The 19,252-nt window shown below is 35.1% G+C and overlaps 1 protein-coding gene across 2 annotated transcripts in view; it reads right to left on the bottom strand.

Annotated features, from left to right (window-relative positions):
• LOC115222133 (cytochrome c-type heme lyase) overlaps positions 1–17,120 on the bottom strand; it is a 43,363-nt gene extending 26,243 nt beyond the window's left edge. Inside the window, exons 1-2 of one of the 2 annotated variants that reach the window (XM_029792266.2) lie at positions 16,998–17,120; positions 7,015–7,434 (exon numbers count right to left, since the gene is read on the bottom strand). In XM_029792266.2, coding sequence (XP_029648126.1) covers positions 7,015–7,425 — 411 coding nt within the window. In that variant the 5' untranslated portion in view covers positions 7,426–7,434; positions 16,998–17,120. Of the gene's footprint in view, positions 1–7,014; positions 7,435–16,905 lie in introns of both variants that reach the window. The other variant, XM_036511116.1, reaches the window with a different exon arrangement.
• Between the last annotated feature and the right edge of the window lie 2,132 nt (positions 17,121–19,252).

Here is a 19,252-nt window from a genome sequence, read left to right as displayed (position 1 = left end):
ATCACCAACTACAAGTGAACTATCATACATGCAAACACAGTTCTCTCCTACAACATAATATTCTCTTAAACAATGTTTTGCAATTTAAAATACCACAAGTCTCTGGTCCTCATACCACAGAACATTGGCAAACTTCTTCCTTTCTACTTCTCCCCAAGCTAAATATATATGTATCTTAGCCTCCCTTCTAGCTACCTGATATAGTTTTCTGCTACCACCACTTTCCCAGTCCTTCCAGGCCTGCTTCTTCGCAGTGACCCTACACTGTTCCACCACCATGTCACCTTAGGCTTGGAAGGGACTTTGCACCAGTCACAAACTTGGTCAGTGGCCCTATATCTATGTTCTTTGTTTGAGAGGAACCAGGCAAAAGCTCCTCTTAACCTTGTTTCTTGAATGCAACAAACCCTCATACACTGTAACACATCTAAAACAGAAAAGTGAACAGTAAAAGAACCATAAAAAGGAAAGGATGTTAATGCACATGAGTAGTATTAGTGAATCTCAGGAAGCATGGAATTTTCAAAATATGCAGTGTCCAAACAATCAACATGCTTTAACAATTCTGAGTGTGAAAATGTTTCCAAAAGTCATGGGTGCTGTTCTGGGTTCTTTCCTTTTCTCCATCTTATAAGCATGCATTTGAGTGTTAGACATAATGAAATGAGAAAGGTGGCCAAACTTGTATGGAGTAGTGTCGGTAAATTTCAGGAAGCATGGAATTTTTGAAGGATGCAATGTCCTGACAGCTATCAACCAAGTGGAGAATTCTCAGTAAATACTGTGATACAAAGTCCAGCCATACCCACCTCACTAAAATCTGAGATTAAATGAAACTGATATGAGAAGCAGTTTCACCAGAAACAAGACAACCAGCAAAGATTATTTCCCTTGCTTCAAGTATTTGGTTATTTTCGTTATCTCATTCTACAAAACAGCATGTGTTGATATGCGAGCATGTATGTGTGTGTGATATAAAAATACATGTGTGTACATGTACGTATAATGTAAACACATATGCACACACACATTTTTATATTGATTTTACACACATGATAACAATACATACACATATTATTTTATAGATTGTAGGTAATGGACGGTGTCCATGCTGGAGCCCGCCTTTAATGGTTTTAGCTAATTATATTGATCCTTGTACTGGTTTTACTGATTTCTATTTATCAAATCAAGTTTCATTTTGATTTAAAGGGTCACAAAACTGATGTACACCAATACATGCACAGACACACACACACACACATCTTTTATCTTTGACTTGTTTCAGTCATGACATTGTGCCCATGCTGGAACACCACCTTGAAGAATTTTTAGTCAAATGAATTGCCCCCAGTACTTATTATTTTTTAGGCTTGGTACTTATTCTAATGGTCTCTTTTGCCGAACTGCTTAATTATGGGGACATAAACACACCAACATCGGCTGCCAAGCAGTAGTGGAGTACAGTTACAAAGACACACACATAAACATATGTATTTTGTGTGTGTGTGTGTGTATGTATGTATATATGTATAGAATGGGCCTGTTTCAGTTTCTGTCAACCAAATCCACTCAAAAGGCTTTGGTTAGCTTGAGGCCATAGTAGAAACTACTTACCCATGGACTGAACCTGGAAACATGTGGGTGGGAAGCCAATGTCTTACCACACAGCCATGCCTGTGCCTAAATATATATATGAAAGTAAACACTACCTCACTTGGATATGGGTGGGGATTGGTAACAGAAGGGCATCTAACTGTAGAAAACTTGCCACACAAACAGAACTACACACACACACACACATATATATAAACATGTATACAAACACACATATGCGCACACACATACAACAGGTTCCCATATAGTTTTCATCTATAAAATTTTCCTCACGTGATATAGACCAATCAAGGCCACAACTGAATACTGCCTGATCAAGGAGATGTGCAGTGGGTTTGAACAGGGATCCACAAGCCACAGGGATTTATATGATTCTCATATTTTTCACAAGTTGCTACTATATATATATATTATATTAAATTAGAGACAAAACCACTATTATGCAAATCAAACAAAGAAAGACTTAAGCCAATACATAAAATAATTTATATAATTAAATTTAATTAAAATAACCACTACGATTGTTTCGTGTCAGCACTTCTATGAGACATTCTTCAGGTGGTTTCAAAACCTAAAATATAATCAATATTTTTAAGATATAAATAATCTATATAATCTAAATAAAAATTTACTTATAATAAACTCTATTATGAAATATGATTATATCGAAATCGACTATAATGTTAAATATTAACTTTAATTTATAAGGTAGAAAATCCATATTCTAATATCCAATTTAGTCTATATCTACTTATATAGATATTTGAAATGACTAATATATATAAATTAAACATATCTAAAAACGTACACAAACTCACACACACATATATATATCTATACATACACATAAACATATAGACACAGATATATTTATAAAGCAGCCCTATACTTCTACACATTACTTATTCATACTCCCACACACACACATACAATCACTCATTCATATATATATATATATATATATATATATATATATATATATCAATCCATGTACAACTATTCCAGCCTTTGCAGCCTCTTCAATATTACAAAGTTACATTAAAAACAAGGTGCATTTTGAAGTCCATTTTTTTCTTATGAAAGCAGGGTTTGGTCTTGCGGGACCCATAACTGTTACCATGGTGACTTTTTTTTGAGGTTGTTGTGTAAGACAAGATCCCCGTGAATGGTACCAATGTTTTTAGCCAATTTTATGACATGCAGACATACAGGAATATGGCATAGCCTTATCAAACTCGGCAAGACACACCACTGATTCAGACACACAACAGATATGGCTGTGAGGTTAAGAAGTTTGCTTCCTAACCACATGGCTTCTGGTTCAGTTCTACTATGTTGTACTTTGGACATGTGTCTTCTACTAAAACTCTGGAACAAGCGAAGCCTTGTTAGTGAATTCAGTAGAAACAAACTGAAAGAAGCTTGTCATATATATATATATATATATATATATATCAAAATAAGCAACTAGGATATCCCGAGTTAATGCAGTATGATCGTTTCATGTGACTCCATTTAATTGAACAATGTAATAATTTCATAACATCAAATTAAAATGTAGAGCAATCTTCAGATGCACAAAGACATAGAATTTAATTTCATTAAATTAGAACAGAATAACATAGCATAATTTTACCTAAAATCTTTAAGAAGTTAAGGAGATAGACAAACAGCATGTTGTACCAACATCATTGTTGTAACTGAAATTTTTCAAGAACACATTGCCTGTCACTGATTTTTCTGTTATTTTTTTTTTTACTGCCTAAATTAAAATTTAACTAATTTGTAATATGTTTCTCTCACCTAAATGGTATATCTCCATGATAACCTTATATTTTAAACTTATTAAAATTAAATATTGTTCAATAGTTTTAGTAATTAAGTTTTTTATTCCTTTCATTTTAAAAGTTCCATCCTCTTAAATTTGGTATTTATTTTGGTTTTAAATCTATATTATACCTCTTAATTTAATATTAGTATATGGGTACCTTGTCCTTGTAACAAAAATTATCTTTTCAACTAATACCGAGTTTCAACCCTGATTATTGTAAGCTAAATAAGTTTTTAGCTCATAAATTATTTTACATTTTCGATAAAAACTTGCTATTAGAGTAAATAAGGTATGAATATTTTATTTATTTTATTATGGTTTTTTAGTGATTAGTCTATTTTATTCCTTTTCCATAATGCTCTACCCTAACTGATCAATTTATTATTGTTGTTATTTTTATAGCAGCCTTAAATAAATCTAATCCTTGTACCCCAATTAATTTATACTCAGCTTATATAAGTTAATAACGATATCTCCACAACTTAAAATTAGTTCAACTTTAATTAAATCAGTATATAGTTGACATGTTCTTTAAACTCAGTGCCCCCCCCCTATTAAATACAAGTTAAATCCATTTGATCAATCTCCATAGAAACCTTATAATAAGTGAATATTTTAGATAAGTAATAAGTATATAAATATTAATCTATTTCTTTGCAATTTTCTTTTTCCTCCCTCTAATGTGGTAAAAAATTTTGTATATACTCAAAATATTGAAAAAAGTGGTATGTTTTTGCTAAAATTCTCATTCCCAATAATCTTGATAACCATAAAAAAAATTTATATATACAATGAAAATAAGCAACAAGGATATCCAAAGGTAATGCAGTACAATCATTTCATGCAACTCCATTTAATTGAACAATGCAATCATTACATCAATTTAAAATGTAGAGCATCTTCAGATGCACAAAGACGTAGACTTTAATTAAATTAGAACAGATGGACACATTAGTATAATTATACCTAAATTTTCCAGGAAGTTAAGGAGATAGAAAAAGAACATGTTGTACCGACAACAGCATAGCTGTAACTAAAATTTTTAACAAGACACTGCTTGTTGCTAACTTTTTGCTTTTTTATGGGGTCATTTTTAATTTAGAGACTAGTTTATCAAATCTCTTGTATATGTAAGGCTGAGAGAAACAGAGGGCAGTATTTGTTTAGAGTAGGGTTGAGGGAGTAGACAGATATTTTGGTATAATCATAAACATCTTTATTAGAAGCAATCTCATGAGGTTTAGTAAGGGAAAACTTAAAACAAAATGTTAGCTGATAATTAAGGGGTACCCACTAACAGACTATTGATAATGAAACAGGGGAAGTCTTATCAAGTAGCACTTTAATTAAATATTTTAAAGCAATGTTGCTATATCGTATACAGTTAAAGTTTAGGGTTATTCAAAAGATTATTAAGAATAATATTGTAACAAAAAGATAGAAATTTATGATTACTTTTCAGTATATATCAAACTTTTACCACAATAGAGATAGGAAAAGAAATTATATAGAAATAGTTTAATATTTCAACATATTGTATACTTAAATACTAACTCATCAGATGGTATCTGTGAATATTGATTAAATGATATTTACTAGTATTAATAAAGGGGTATTTAGGTAAAAGAACATGCTAATTATAAATTTAAAAATTTTAGTGTGAGCAGATTTTTTTATAAGTAGTAAATATATCAGCATAGCTTTATATAAGCTGAGCATGAAATTTATAGAGATACAAGACTTAGAATAATTGTATAAATAAATAAATGAAAGATAATTATAAAATAAAATGAAATAAAATAATCAAGAGCAGAACACCATAGAAAAGGAATAAAAACTAGAAGTAGTTCATAGATTCCATTAAGTAGGTGACCAAGTCAGCAGTAGGGGTGGATACTCTGAGAGCATAGATGATAGAATAAGAATAGCCTGGGAAAAGTTCAAAGAGCTCCTACCTCTGCTAGTGACAAAGGGCCTCTTGCTTAGAGTAAAAGGTAGATTGTATGACACATGTGTGCGAACAGCCATGCTACATGGCAGAGAATCATGGGCCGAGACTGCTGATGACATGCGTAAGCTTGCAAGGAATGATGCTAATATGCTCCATTGGATGTGTAATGTCAGTGTGCATACATGATAAAGTGAAAGCGCCCTGAGAGAAAAGTTGGATATTAACATCAGATGTGGTGTGCAAGAAAGCCAACTGTGCTGGTATGGTCATGTGCTGCGTATGGATGAGGACAGCTGAGTGAAAAAGTGTCATACCCTAGCAGTAGAGGGAATTTGTGGAAAAGGTAGACCGAGGAAGATCTGGGATGAAGTGGTGAAGCATGACCTTTGAAAGTTGGGCCTAATGGAGGCGATGACAAGCGACTGAGACCTTTGGAGATGTGCTGTGCTTGAGAAGACCCAGCAAGCCAAGTGAGACTGTAACCATAGCTTATGCCAGTGCAGCATAACTGGCCCCTTCAATCATTTGGCAGAAGTCATTGTCGTGGTCCATGCCAGTGCCGCTTGACCAGCTCCCATGCCAGTGGCACATAAAAAGCACCACTACAGTCTTGGAGTGGTTAGCATTAAGAATGGCATCCAGCTGTAGAAACTTTGCCAGCTGAGATTGGAGCCTGGTGCAGCCTTCTGACTTGACAGCCCTCAGCCAAACCGTCTGACCCATGCCAGTATGCAAAATGGACATTAAACAATGACAATGATGATATCTATATACATATATATTTATGTGTGTGTGTCCATGTCTGTCCCCTATTACTACTCAACAGGTGGTGTTGATGTGATTACATCCCCAAAACTTAGCATTTTGGTAAAAGAAATTGATCGAATATTTACCAGGCTTAAGAAAAAAGTACTGGGATCGATTCCTTTGACTTATAATTCTTCAAGGCAGTGCCCCAGCATGGCAACTATCTGATGACCGAAACAAATAAAAGGCATGAGTAGGAATACATCTGTATACACATATATAAATGCATGTGCATTTATTCTGCATGAATGTGCATATGCATATACATGTGTATTCATATTTATATTTATAAATTTTAATGTGGCCACAACTAATGCAACGAAGATAACAATTAGGAGTTGCTTCCCTTAATCTGTTTATTAATTAGTTTATTCTGAAATCCCAGTTTTGTGTACCTTCATTGTATTCTCATTTGAGATGGAGATGAGTACTAATGTCCCATGTGGCAAGCTTGATAATTTCTGAGAATTTTAAGCATATAAACCAATGGGAAGCTTGTTATTCAACAAATAAAGAATATTTCTCCACAAATGTAGTGTTGAGTATGCATTCCTACAGTTTGATATTGTCGTACACACACATATATATATAAGATGTGTGTGTGTGTGTGTAATTGTTTCATATGAAAGTCATTCATTTCCCAAATCCTGCAAAAACGTGTCTGGCTATGGAGAAGTATTGTTGCTTTTGCTGGCAAGAGAAAGTGCATATGGACATAGAAAATATACCTTAATAAATTCCATCTGACCTATGCAAGAATGGGAAAGTGGAAGTTAGACTGGTGATGAAAAGGAAAAAAACACAAACAAACCATATTTGCAGGATCAACATTTTCATTTGTGGCTTCAGTCATCGGACATTCTGACGAGGCTGTTGGCACATTTGGCATTCCAGCACCACTGTTATGCATGGGACATTCTGAGGGATACGCCTCTGCTTTTGCTGTTGTTACTGCTGATGTTGGTATTGAAGATTTGTTGCCATCAGGTGAAGCTGATGCTGCATTGTTTTGGCTTTGCTGAGGACATGATTTGGATTGTTCTTTGTGCATAGGACATTCAGGAGGAGGCGGCGGTTTGTTTATTTCTTGATGCATTGGGCATTCTGCTGGAACTGACTTTGTGCATTCACTGTCTGTTGGACTAGCCGAATTCTGTTTGGTTGCACTGTGAATGATTGGAACTGAGGCAAAGTTTAACAGGGAAGAATTAGCGATTCCCATTTTGGTTCACTGCAAAACAGAAGTGACAGGACTCAAAACCCAGACCTAAAGCATGATGGGTTATTTTATTTTTTTTAATTTTATAAAACATTAAATGTTGTTTTTAACTTTTAATATTAAAAATGAAAACGATGTAAAGGGGGAAAAAATCAAAATAAATAGAAATTTTTAACTTTTGGTTTTCCTACATGAATCAGTTTCCATGCATAATATTAGCAGAGAAAAATCTCCCATGGTATTGTATGTACTATATTTAAACATTAAAATGTCCCTTAATATATCTAAAGGTAAACACATCTTTATAGAAAAGGAGGCAGTAACAATGCTGCTGTAAGACATGTTCCTGTCTTCTTGGAATGGAAAAACAATCATCACATTTGAACTCAGAGCCCTGGGGGCAATGGAGGTCAGGCTTGACATTTCCCATCAATTGTAGAAAGCTAAATATCAAGATAATTTGGTTGATGAGCATCTTGTCAAAAGATGGCATACAACCTTATTCCCTAGTGAAATCACATACCCTTACTTTCCAGCAAGATCTGTGTGCTATTTTCTGCAGAAACCAAACAAGTGAAAAAAGCTACAAGGGAGATAGCCATAGTAACTGAAACTAGTTCCAAGTGGTTATCATTGACAAGAGAGCACAGAACCACAGATGAGACCATTCTGAATTGGCAAAGGTTAATTCAGTCATCAATGCTCTTTGTTGCCAATTCAGGTGAATCATACAGGTTAAGAAACAAAATGTCTGTAATCTTGAGATACTTGCTGAAGAGAGAGAAGACTTTCCAACAGTGCGATAACTTTAGTTACCATCAGAGAATAGCTTGCGATATCACTCAATAATGGTTTGTGTATAGAGCAAAGCATCTCTGATGTTTATTTTACCTGCACTGTCTTGAAACCTAAGAATTTCTCTTGATATACGATTTACTGTTTGTAACATCCTATTATTAAGTATTAGTGGATACTTTGAATCTTATACTATGCTATTTTGAGGGAAAAAGTTCAATAAAAAATCTTATATTAGCTCTAAGAATATTTTTTCCCATCTTTGAACACTACTGCAGATGAACAATTATTAAATGTAGAATTATTGAGACATTTATTGATATTTATATAGAAGTCAGTGTTTAAGATGAACACATTCCCCACCATCACCAATGGAGGGTGGATCTTTTCATAATGAAAGTTCATAATATCCACCTTTCCATGCTTGCCTGGGTCAAGACAGAATTTGTCCAGGCAAATTTCCTGCATCCAGATACCATTCCTGTCACTATGCCTGTTTCCCATTGGTGGTGATACATATGTTCCATTGATGATTGTAAATTAAAGCTTGTCTGACAGTGACACTCACAAACATCATGTGTGTGTGTGTGTGTGTATATAACTATTTTCCCTCAGTGTACTTCCTATTATGTCTCATATTTACATTGTACCAGGACCTCATATTTCTTTCTTCTCTCTCTCTCTCTTTCTCTCACTTTCCAAGTGGGCAAGCCACACATATATATACATTACATACACACACATACATTACATACACACATACATACATTACATATATACACATACATACATTACATACACACACATACATACATTACACACACACATACATACTTTACACACACACACATACATACACTACATATACACACACACACACACATTTATATATATATATATACTGGCTAAAATAAGTTTTTAAGACCAATGATGATAGTTGTATTCCTTCATTAATATATTTTTAACAAAACTATATAAAATTATTTTACATTCTAAACTTTATGTAGAACTTGCGTTTACACATGGAGAAGAGGGAACCTGTGGTGGGGGTAGACCCAGGAAGATGTGAGATGTAGTGGTGAGAAAGGATCTTCGTATGCTGTGCCTTAATGAGGAAATGACAAGGGACTGAGAGTTGTGGCTATTTGCCGTACTTGTCAACCTAAGTAAAAATCGCAGTCTTCCATGCATACAGGTTTGTCCTTTGCAGGTGCCAGGGCTAACAAGAAATGCACTCAAGTCACAGCTGCTTAAATGCATCAATGGCAATGGCATGTAAAAAGCAACTAGCAGACTCTTAAAAGTGGTTGGTTTTAGGAAGCATATCCAACCATAGAAACCATATCATAACAGACAATTTGAGTTCAGACAGCTCCCCAGCTCCATGTCAAACCATCCAACCCATGCCAGCATGGGAAACGGACGTTTAACATTGATGATGATAGTGGTGGTGATATCTATGTTTATCTATCTATCTCTCTATATATATATATTCTTTTACTTGTTTCAGTAAGTCAAACAAATTGACCCCAGGACTTATTCTTTGTAAGCCTAGTACTTATTCTATTGCTCTCTTTTGCCAAACCAGTACTTTACAGGGAAGTAAACATATCAACATCGGTTGTCAAGCAATACTGAGGGGACAAGCAAACACACAAATACATATGTACGATGGGTTTTTTTCAGTTTCCGCCTACCAAATCTACTCACAAGTCTTTGGTTGGCCCAAGGCTATAGTAGAAGACACTTGCTTGAGGTACCACACAGTGGGACTGAACCCAGAAACATGTGGTTAATAAGTAAGCTACTTACCATACGGCTATGCCTGCGCCTCTATATATACGTACATAAATACATATATTAATCAGCCAAAATTGCGATGATGATCCGGTTCTTGACTGAAGATTAAAGGTTTCGAATGACCCGTCCGTGATTTTTGTATCATCTATCTGGATGTTTTGCGTTCTTGTTCCATTTTGTATTTTTATATATATATATATATATAATATATATATATATATATTAGGGAGATCTCAGTAAAAACAGCATTTGGAAGGCAGACACAAACAGGTAAGAGAGAATGAATTGACTGCAATCTATCATACATTTTTTTAGTTATCCACGGACGTACGTTTCGAAATCAAGTTCTAAGGAAAGCATAAGAATTAGATATTAAATATTAAATAATATTAAATAATATTAAACTAAAAAAATGTATGATAGATTGCAGTCAATTCATTCTCTCTTACCTGTTTGTGTCTGCCTTCCAAATGCTGTTTTTACTGAGATCTCCCTTTTTTGTAGAAGAAATAGCTATAACCCTTTGACTGCTATTTCTAAATTCGGTATGTGGTAAGGCAACTCGTTGCTAAACCCTTATTCTTAGTATTACTTAAATTTTCCTCGAATGAGGCTTTTACATGCCGAAGACTACTTGGTGTAATTGATAATTTTTCCAAATTAATTAATTTCACCCTTCATTATTACGGATAACCATATTTTATCTCAGTAGATGACCACAGCATCTTGTTTTGGCTACACGCGGGTGGGAAGGGGCTGTTGACACAATCGTTTCATTCACAAATTGAATTCGGTGATACCAGTTGCGGATTCTAGCTCGCTCTGATACTGAGTGGAGTTGGTGCCTTCTGGTATCTCAAAATTCAATATATAATCATTTATGATTATAGTATTCTACGCTGAAGAGAAAAGAAGTTTCGGTAAGATAGAATTATTTATTATTTAGTATTTAATATCTAATTCTTATGCTTTCCTTAGAACTTGATTTCGAAACGTACGTCCGTGGATAACTAAAAAAATGTATGATAGATTGCAGTCAATTCATTCTCTCTTACCTGTTTGTGTCTGCCTTCCAAATGCTGTTTTTACTGAGATCTCCCTTTTTTGTAGAAGAAATAGCTATAACCCTTTGACTGCTATTTCTAAATTCGGTATGTGGTAAGGCAACTCGTTGCTAAACCCTTATTGCTTAGTATTACTTAAATTTTCCTCGAATGAGGCTTTTACATGCCGAAGACTACTTGGTGTAATTGATAATTTTTCCAAATTAATTAATTTCACCCTTCATTATTACGGATACCATATTTTATCTCAGTAGATGACCACAGCATCTTGTTTTGGCTACACGCGGGTGGGAAGGGGCTGTTGACACAATCGTTTCATTCACAAATTGAATTCGGTGATACCAGTTGCGGATTCTAGCTCGCTCTGATACTGAGTGGAGTTGGTGCCTTCTGGTATCTCAAAATTCAATATATAATCATTTATGATTATAGTATTCTACGCTGAAGAGAAAAGAAGTTTCGGTAAGATAGAATTATTTATTATTTAATATTTAATATCTAATTCTTATGCTTTCCTTAGAACTTGATTTCGAAACGTACGTCCGTGGATAACTAAAAAAATGTATGATAGATTGCAGTCAATTCATTCTCTCTTACCTGTTTTGTCTGCCTTCCAAATGCTGTTTTTACTGAGATCTCCCTTTTTTGTAGAAGAAATAGCTATAACCCTTTGACTGCTATTTCTAAATTCGGTATGTGGTAAGGCAACTCGTTGCTAAACCCTTATTGCTTAGTATTACTTAAATTTTCCTCGAATGAGGCTTTTACATGCCGAAGACTACTTGGTGTAATTGATAATTTTTCCAAATTAATTAATTTCACCCTTCATTATTACGGATAACTATATATATATATATATATATATAGTGGCATACGTACACTTCGTTCTTTTATATGTAAGTATACATACACACACACACACAGATATATATATATATATATATATGTGTGTCTTTCCATTTCTCAGAGAGAGAGAGAGAGGAGAAATGGAAAGACAAGAAAAGACGTCAACAAGAAACTATGACACTACAACCAGCCAGGAACAGTCTTCGCTACATTTGCGGTACCTGCCAGAGGGAGTGTTTGTCCAGGATAGGACTACACAGCCACAGCAGGAAATGTATCAGGACATGAAATGTAAAAGCCGGACTGGACTATTTTATGCGCAACTCCATTGTCTCCCGAGACAAAAAGGATGCCAACAATATATATATATATATATATATATATATATATATATATATATACATATGGGGCCATGACTGCTGAGGACATGCGTAAGCTTGCAAGAAATGAAGCCAGTATGTTCCAGTGGATGTGTAATATCAGTTGCATACTCGACAGAGTGTATGTAAGTATCTTGAGAGAGAAGGTGGACCTAAGAAGCATCAGGTGTGGTGTGCAAGACAGACAACTGTGCTGGTATGGTCATGTGGTGAGAATGGATGAGGAAAGCTGTGTGAAAAAGTGCCACACCCTAGCTTTTGAGGGAACCTGTGGAAGAGGTAGATCCAGGAAGACCTGGGATGAAGTGGTGAAGTACGACCTTCAAACATTGGGCCTCACCGAGGCAATGACTAGTTACCGACACCTTTGGAAATATGCTGTGCTTGAGAAGACCCGGCAAGTCAAGTGAGACCATAACCTCATGGCCTATGCCAGGGGTGTAACCAACCCACTTATGCGTACCTTTCCTTCACAGGACACTTACCTCTGCTTGCGAAGACCTGTTGAGACAAGTGAAATCAAAATCAAATTCGATGACTGTCATCCGTGCTAGTTGAGTGCCAAGAGCACCATCTGAGCATGATTGTTGCCGAGCAGCTAACTGGCTTCCTTGCCAGTGAACATAAAAAGTACCATTCATGTATGATTGTTACCAGCATCGCCTTACTGACACTTGTGCCGGTGGCATGTGAAAAAACATTCGAGTGAGTTTGTTGCCAGTGCTGCTGGACTGGCACGTAAAAAAACACCATTTGAGCGTGGCCATTGCTGCTGGACTGGCACGTAAAAAAACACCATTTGAGCGTGGCCATTGCCAGTACTGTCTGACTGACCCTCGTGCCGGTGGCATGTAAAAGCACCCACTACACTCTCAGAGTGGTTGGAAATAGGAAAGGCATCCAGCTGTAGAAACTGCCATATCAGATTGGAGCCTGATGCAGCCAAATTGTCCAACCCATGCTAGCATGGAAAGCCGACGTTAAACGATGATGATGATATATATATATATATTATTTATTTAAAGGACACCATACATATATTTAAATGCTACTAATAGTTTCATATGTTGAGAAATATCTCAAACATATTCTTCAGGCACGAATCACATACGATAATGAACCAAAAAGATTGAATGATAGAGGAAACACTAAAAAAACTGAAAAGGCAGCATATAGAAAATGCTGAAGGTAAAAAACAGAAAACGTAAAATGGAAAAAGAAAACACGAAAACTAAAAATTGATAGTTTCCATGTTTCCATTTTGCATTGAGTAGGTTGAAATCTGCCATGAGAAGTACAATGATGTTTTGTTCTAGTTTGGTTAAGACTTCTTCTATTTTTGCCAGGTAGTATTTGAATAGGCCCATGTGATTTGGAGAAATTAGCAGGCGATAAGTAGCACATATAAATGTATCAAGTTGACTTATATGGAAACCACATTTTTTGAGGTTGCAGTCCCCATAGAGCAACAATTTGGGCAAGTGTATTGTATTATAGCCTCGAGTCAACCAATTCTTTGTGAGTGAATTTGGTAGATTGAAACTGAAGAGAAACCCATAATGTGAGTGTGTGCCTGGGCATATGTATCTCTCCAATACCATTTTACAATTGCTGTCAGTTTGTTCCACTAACTTAGCAGTCAAACCACAAAAAAAAAAGGGGAGGATTAAATAAGTATCAGACTCTTAAAAAATAAGTACTAGGGTCAATTTGATCAACTTAAAACTCCAAGATGGTGCCCCAGTATGGCCACAATTCAATGCCTGAAATAAGCAAAAGACTTTATAAAAACAGCCAATAAAGAGATATAGAAATAAATTGTTTATTATATTTATTATTTTCACTACTTTTTCCTTGGTCTTAACATAGTATATCAAACCGAGTACAGCTGCCCCATTCCCCAGAAAGCCTTACTGGGTCTACTTTTTTAATATGGACTTGTCATTAAGAAAAAAAAAGGCAAAGAGGGATATAGATGGTTAGGAGGTGGTCTACAGGAACAGGTGGAAACATGTGTAGAGGACACCAAGGAGACTGCAGTGTAAAGTAATTACTTTGTAACACGTAGATGGCTGTGGAAAAATGCATGCAGACACGCACACACGTGAGCAGCCCAACCGAAAAGAGCCACATTCATCAAATGATCGCTCGATCGACTGAGAGATCGATAATGATTAGGATGCGTGTAAACGCTATAAACCTCGACGGTGATTGCGTAGAGATAGGCAGTTGCATGAGTATGCTGAGATATGCACACACACTGTTTTTTTCTTTCATTAGTTTCAGCTCGAGGGCTGCGGCCATGCTGGGGCACCATATAAAACAAAAAGTCCTAACATATTTAAAATTAATGATTCTCTTTTCTTTCCTTATTAATCATACTTTTGGAGTCGATAAAATAAGCTCCTGTTGATTACTTGGGGGGGGGGGTGTAATCGACTAGCCCCTTCCCCCAAAATTTCAGGCCTTGTGCCTATTGGACCAGGAATTATTATTAGAATTTAGTAGTAGTAGCAGCAGCAGAGCAAATCGGATTGTGTTGTGTAATTTTTGTAGTGGTCTTCTCTTCTTGTATTCCTAATTATCTTACCAATATAATAATCTTCATTCACCGCACCTGTCTTTATAAATAAATCTTCCTTTGCCACCCACTCATTTTTTTTTTCTAATGTTTTCCCTTCATTCATTAACGCTAATGTCCTTGACAAAAAAAGCATAAAAACACCTCAAAACATCACATTCTAAGATACGTGAGTGGTATAAGCTGCGAGAACACTGCTATCATGCTTTGAGTACCTAACAGAAGCAGGCCTTCACTAAATTTTCACAAGACTAAATCAGTAGGAATGTCCTTGAGAAAGATGAAAACGTAAAAGAAACAAGCCGTATAGGACATAATTTTAAATTCAGACCACCCATTATCATCAATAGCCACATCTTCAAGCGCAGCGAGGTAGCTAAGTCAGCGATGAAAGCTTAGAACCTAGACTGAAGTGGTTTCAATTCAGAAGTAGTAGAAATATAGAAGTATAGGAGGCTATCATTGTTTTTAAGGCCTTAAATTCAAAATTGCCTTTTCATAGTTTATATATATAAGGATAAGATCGTCAATTTAAAATATCGATCTTACAAAGTGGCCAGCATGGGAATAAAAGCCTTCAAATGTAATAATTATTATTAAAATTATAATTTAAGGTATCTACAAGAAACTGCCATGCTGAAAATAGCAGCCAAAATATGACTCTAAAACCGTTATTGTGGTTTTCGAGTCGGGATTTTGACTGCTATTTTTAGCATGGCGGTATCTTGTAGATACCCTAAATTATAATTATATATATTATATATATATTATATATATATATATTATATATATATATTATATATATATATACACACACACACTCACATATATACACATACGTGTGTGTGTGTGTGTGTAAGAGAGAGATGGTTAAGTTTATTCGGTGGGATTTTAGCTTCGTTTATTTTTAAGGCAAAACATCCACCAATTTGTGGCTGCAATGAATAAAATGGTAAAGAAATTAACTTTATCCGTAACGAATTGAACTTATTGGCATTACGTTAAGGTATTAATCAATAAATGAGGATGAAATTCTGTATTGAATGAAAACTACAAAATAACTAAGATCCATAAAAGAAAATAGTGAAACCCTTAATCGTCGAGAAACAATTAGCAACGAGATAGACATAAATCCATTGATAGGGTCATACGAAAAGAATATATCCTTTATATTTCAGTCATTGGACTTTGGCCATGCTGGGACACTGGAGCCTAGTAATTAATCTTATTAAGCCTGATAATTATTCTATTGATTTCTTTCTTGAATCGCTACTCATAAAAACGAGGAGAGGCGAAATATTAAATATATTTCTATTTAACCCTTTGACATTGGCGACTTAGTTTCTGGTAGTGTGATCTGATCCCGTATCAGCTGATTGACATTTCATGCTCCAGGTCTGACAACGGCAGAATCTTTGCCATTTTTTGAAGTAGTATCGTTAAAAAAATTTATGATTTCGGTAGAGAATTGAATAAAAACATCCGTAAATATCATTTGTGTTTGTGTGTGTGTATGTATATATATATATATATATATATATATATAATGTTATATAATTAGGGCTCAGTAAAATAATTTACTTTACCACATACTGAAACTTATATACCTTGAATGGTCCTTTTACATACTGAACACTACTTGGTGAAATTAATTAATAATTAATTGATTTTACCCTTTATTATTGATAATATATATATATCCGTATATTTCCATGTGTTCAGTATTCGGCATAAAAGACAGAATAAGTAAAAACCTGTTTAAAAAAGAACTGTAGTCGATTTGTTCGTCTCGAAGCCGTTCAGGTCGGTGCTCCAGCTGGGTGCATTGCAATGCCTGAAATTAAGTTGTGGTGCACCTGAGCACCGTATACAATAATTTCATTATATTAAATGTTTTTTAAACGGAAGATAAAGACGGGAATCTGTGTGTGTGTGTGTGTGTGTTTGCGGTCGATTGCAAAATGAGCCACAATGTAACAACAGTAATCAATTAAAAAACGAAAGAAATTTAAAATACTTGGTACATAACAGAAAAAGCAATCCGTTTACAAGAAACCCCCAAATATTGTAAACCTAGCAAGGCCGGATTTCGGAGAGTATTTCACTTACCCTTCACCAAACAATCCAACTCGGTAACAACGCGTCCTTCGATGTTGACGTTCGATAAACGGAGAACACGCTGGTGCAATGTACGGAAGTCTAAAAGTGTTACAATTTGTAATTCAACTGGGAATAAGTAGTTGATGCTTCTTGTTTTAATTATATAGAGGCGTTTAATTTTATACATACACACACACACACACACGTATAAATGTTTTATATCTTTCACTTGATTCAGACGTTAGACCGCGGCCAAGCTGGGGCACTGCCTTGTAGGGTTTTAGTAGAAACAATCGACCCCTGTACATATTTTTTGTTAAACCTGGCAATTATTAAGTCGGAGGCTTCTGCCGAACCGATAAGTTACTGAGCTGAAAAGAAACGAACACCAGTGGTCAGGCGGTGCTTAGTGACAAACCTAAACACAAAGATTCACATACACAAATAGTTATAAATACATATACGACAAGCTTCTGTTTGTTTCAATCTACCAAATCCACTTAAAAGTCTTTAGTGAGCGCAAGACAAAAGTAGAAGGCACTTGTCCACGGTGCCATGCCGTGTGACTGTACTTGGAACTATGTATTTGGGAGGTAAACTTCATATCACACAGCTACGCTTGCATTTATAGCTACTGCCTAACTACAGATGTGTGCAATGCCTAAGCAAAAGATTAATATATATATATATATATCATCATCATCGTTTAACGTCCGATTTCCCTGCTAGCATGGTTTGATCGGTGTCTGGGAACCCAGGAGGCTGCACCGGGCTCCAGTCTGATCTGGCAGTGTTTCTACAGCTGGATGCCCTTCCTAACGCCAACCACTCCGTGAGTGTAGTGGGTGCTTTGTTACATGCTACTATATATTAAACCACTAAAATATTAATAAATAATGAATAACAAGGCTCACTTAGCTTATCTCTTATTATATGGACTTTTATTACGTATTATTCTTTGAAATTAAATAATGAATAATTTGTTGTAATATGTATGTATATTGTTCTTATGATGAAAAGAAAAAATTTCATATAGGTTTTGGTGTATATTTGTACGTATGTATATATATGCATATGCATGTATTTGTTGCCCACACGCATGTACATATGTGTATGCCAAATAATAATGTAATAACTTTATATTAACTGTATGATATATGAATATACTGACTGTGATTTTAAAATTAATAAGATTACATATTTCATAAATATGTTTATATTATAGTATATTCTATATTTGAATTTCTTATACTATGTATTGTGAAGTGAAGAATACACAGAATTTAATATTATTATTAATAATAATAATAATATTAGTAATAATTAAATATTATATGTGTACTAATGGATATGGATGTATATGTATGCGCCAGTATATATAATTGTCTATATGCTTGTATGTGTGTATAAATATGTTTATTTATATATATATATATGGACAAGTGAGACCATAACCTGTGGCCTCTACCTGAGATGTAGCCAGTCCACTTATGCATACCTTTCCTTCTTGGGACACAAAACTTTGCATCTGAAGACCTGTTGAGGCAAGTGAAATCGAAATCGATCAAAAATCAATGGAAAATGCAGTTGTGATACCAGTACCAGTGGCACGTAAAAATACCATCCGAATGTGGCCGTTGCCAGTGCCACCTCGACTAGCCTCCATGCTGGTGGCACGTAAAAAGCACCAACCAATTGTGGCCGTTGCCAGCCTCGCATGGCACCTGTGCTGGTGGCACGTAAAAAATACACACTACACTCATGGAGTGGTTGGCGTTAGGAAGGGCATCCAGCTGTAGAAACACTGCCAGATCAGACTGGGCCTGGTGCAGCCTCCTGGCTTCCCAGACCCCAGTTGAAATGTCCAACCCATGCTAGCATGGAAAGTGGATGATGATGATGATTTATATATATATTAAATTGTGTGTGTATCTTGTTTCATATATATATTTATATTTTTGATTGTACTTTATAATCTCTGACGAGGCCTAGGGATATATATATATAAGTACCTCATTTTCAACTGCCTACCACCTCAATACACTTGACTTATATAGGCACAATTAGTTACTATTATCCATAGGCAGAAACATATACATGAACATTTATAAATATATAAAAATTCATATATATATATATAAGTACCTCATTTTCAACTGCCTACCACCTCAATACACTTGACTTATATAGGCACAATTAGTTACTATTATCCATAGGCAGAAACATATACATGAACATTTATAAATATATAAAAATTCATATAT

This window comes from Octopus sinensis, linkage group LG19, assembly GCF_006345805.1.
Source record: "Octopus sinensis linkage group LG19, ASM634580v1, whole genome shotgun sequence".
Lineage (NCBI taxonomy): Eukaryota > Metazoa > Mollusca > Cephalopoda > Octopoda > Octopodidae > Octopus > Octopus sinensis.
Note: the sequence above shows the minus strand (reverse complement) of the source record. Positions and strands in the feature narration are given on the sequence as shown.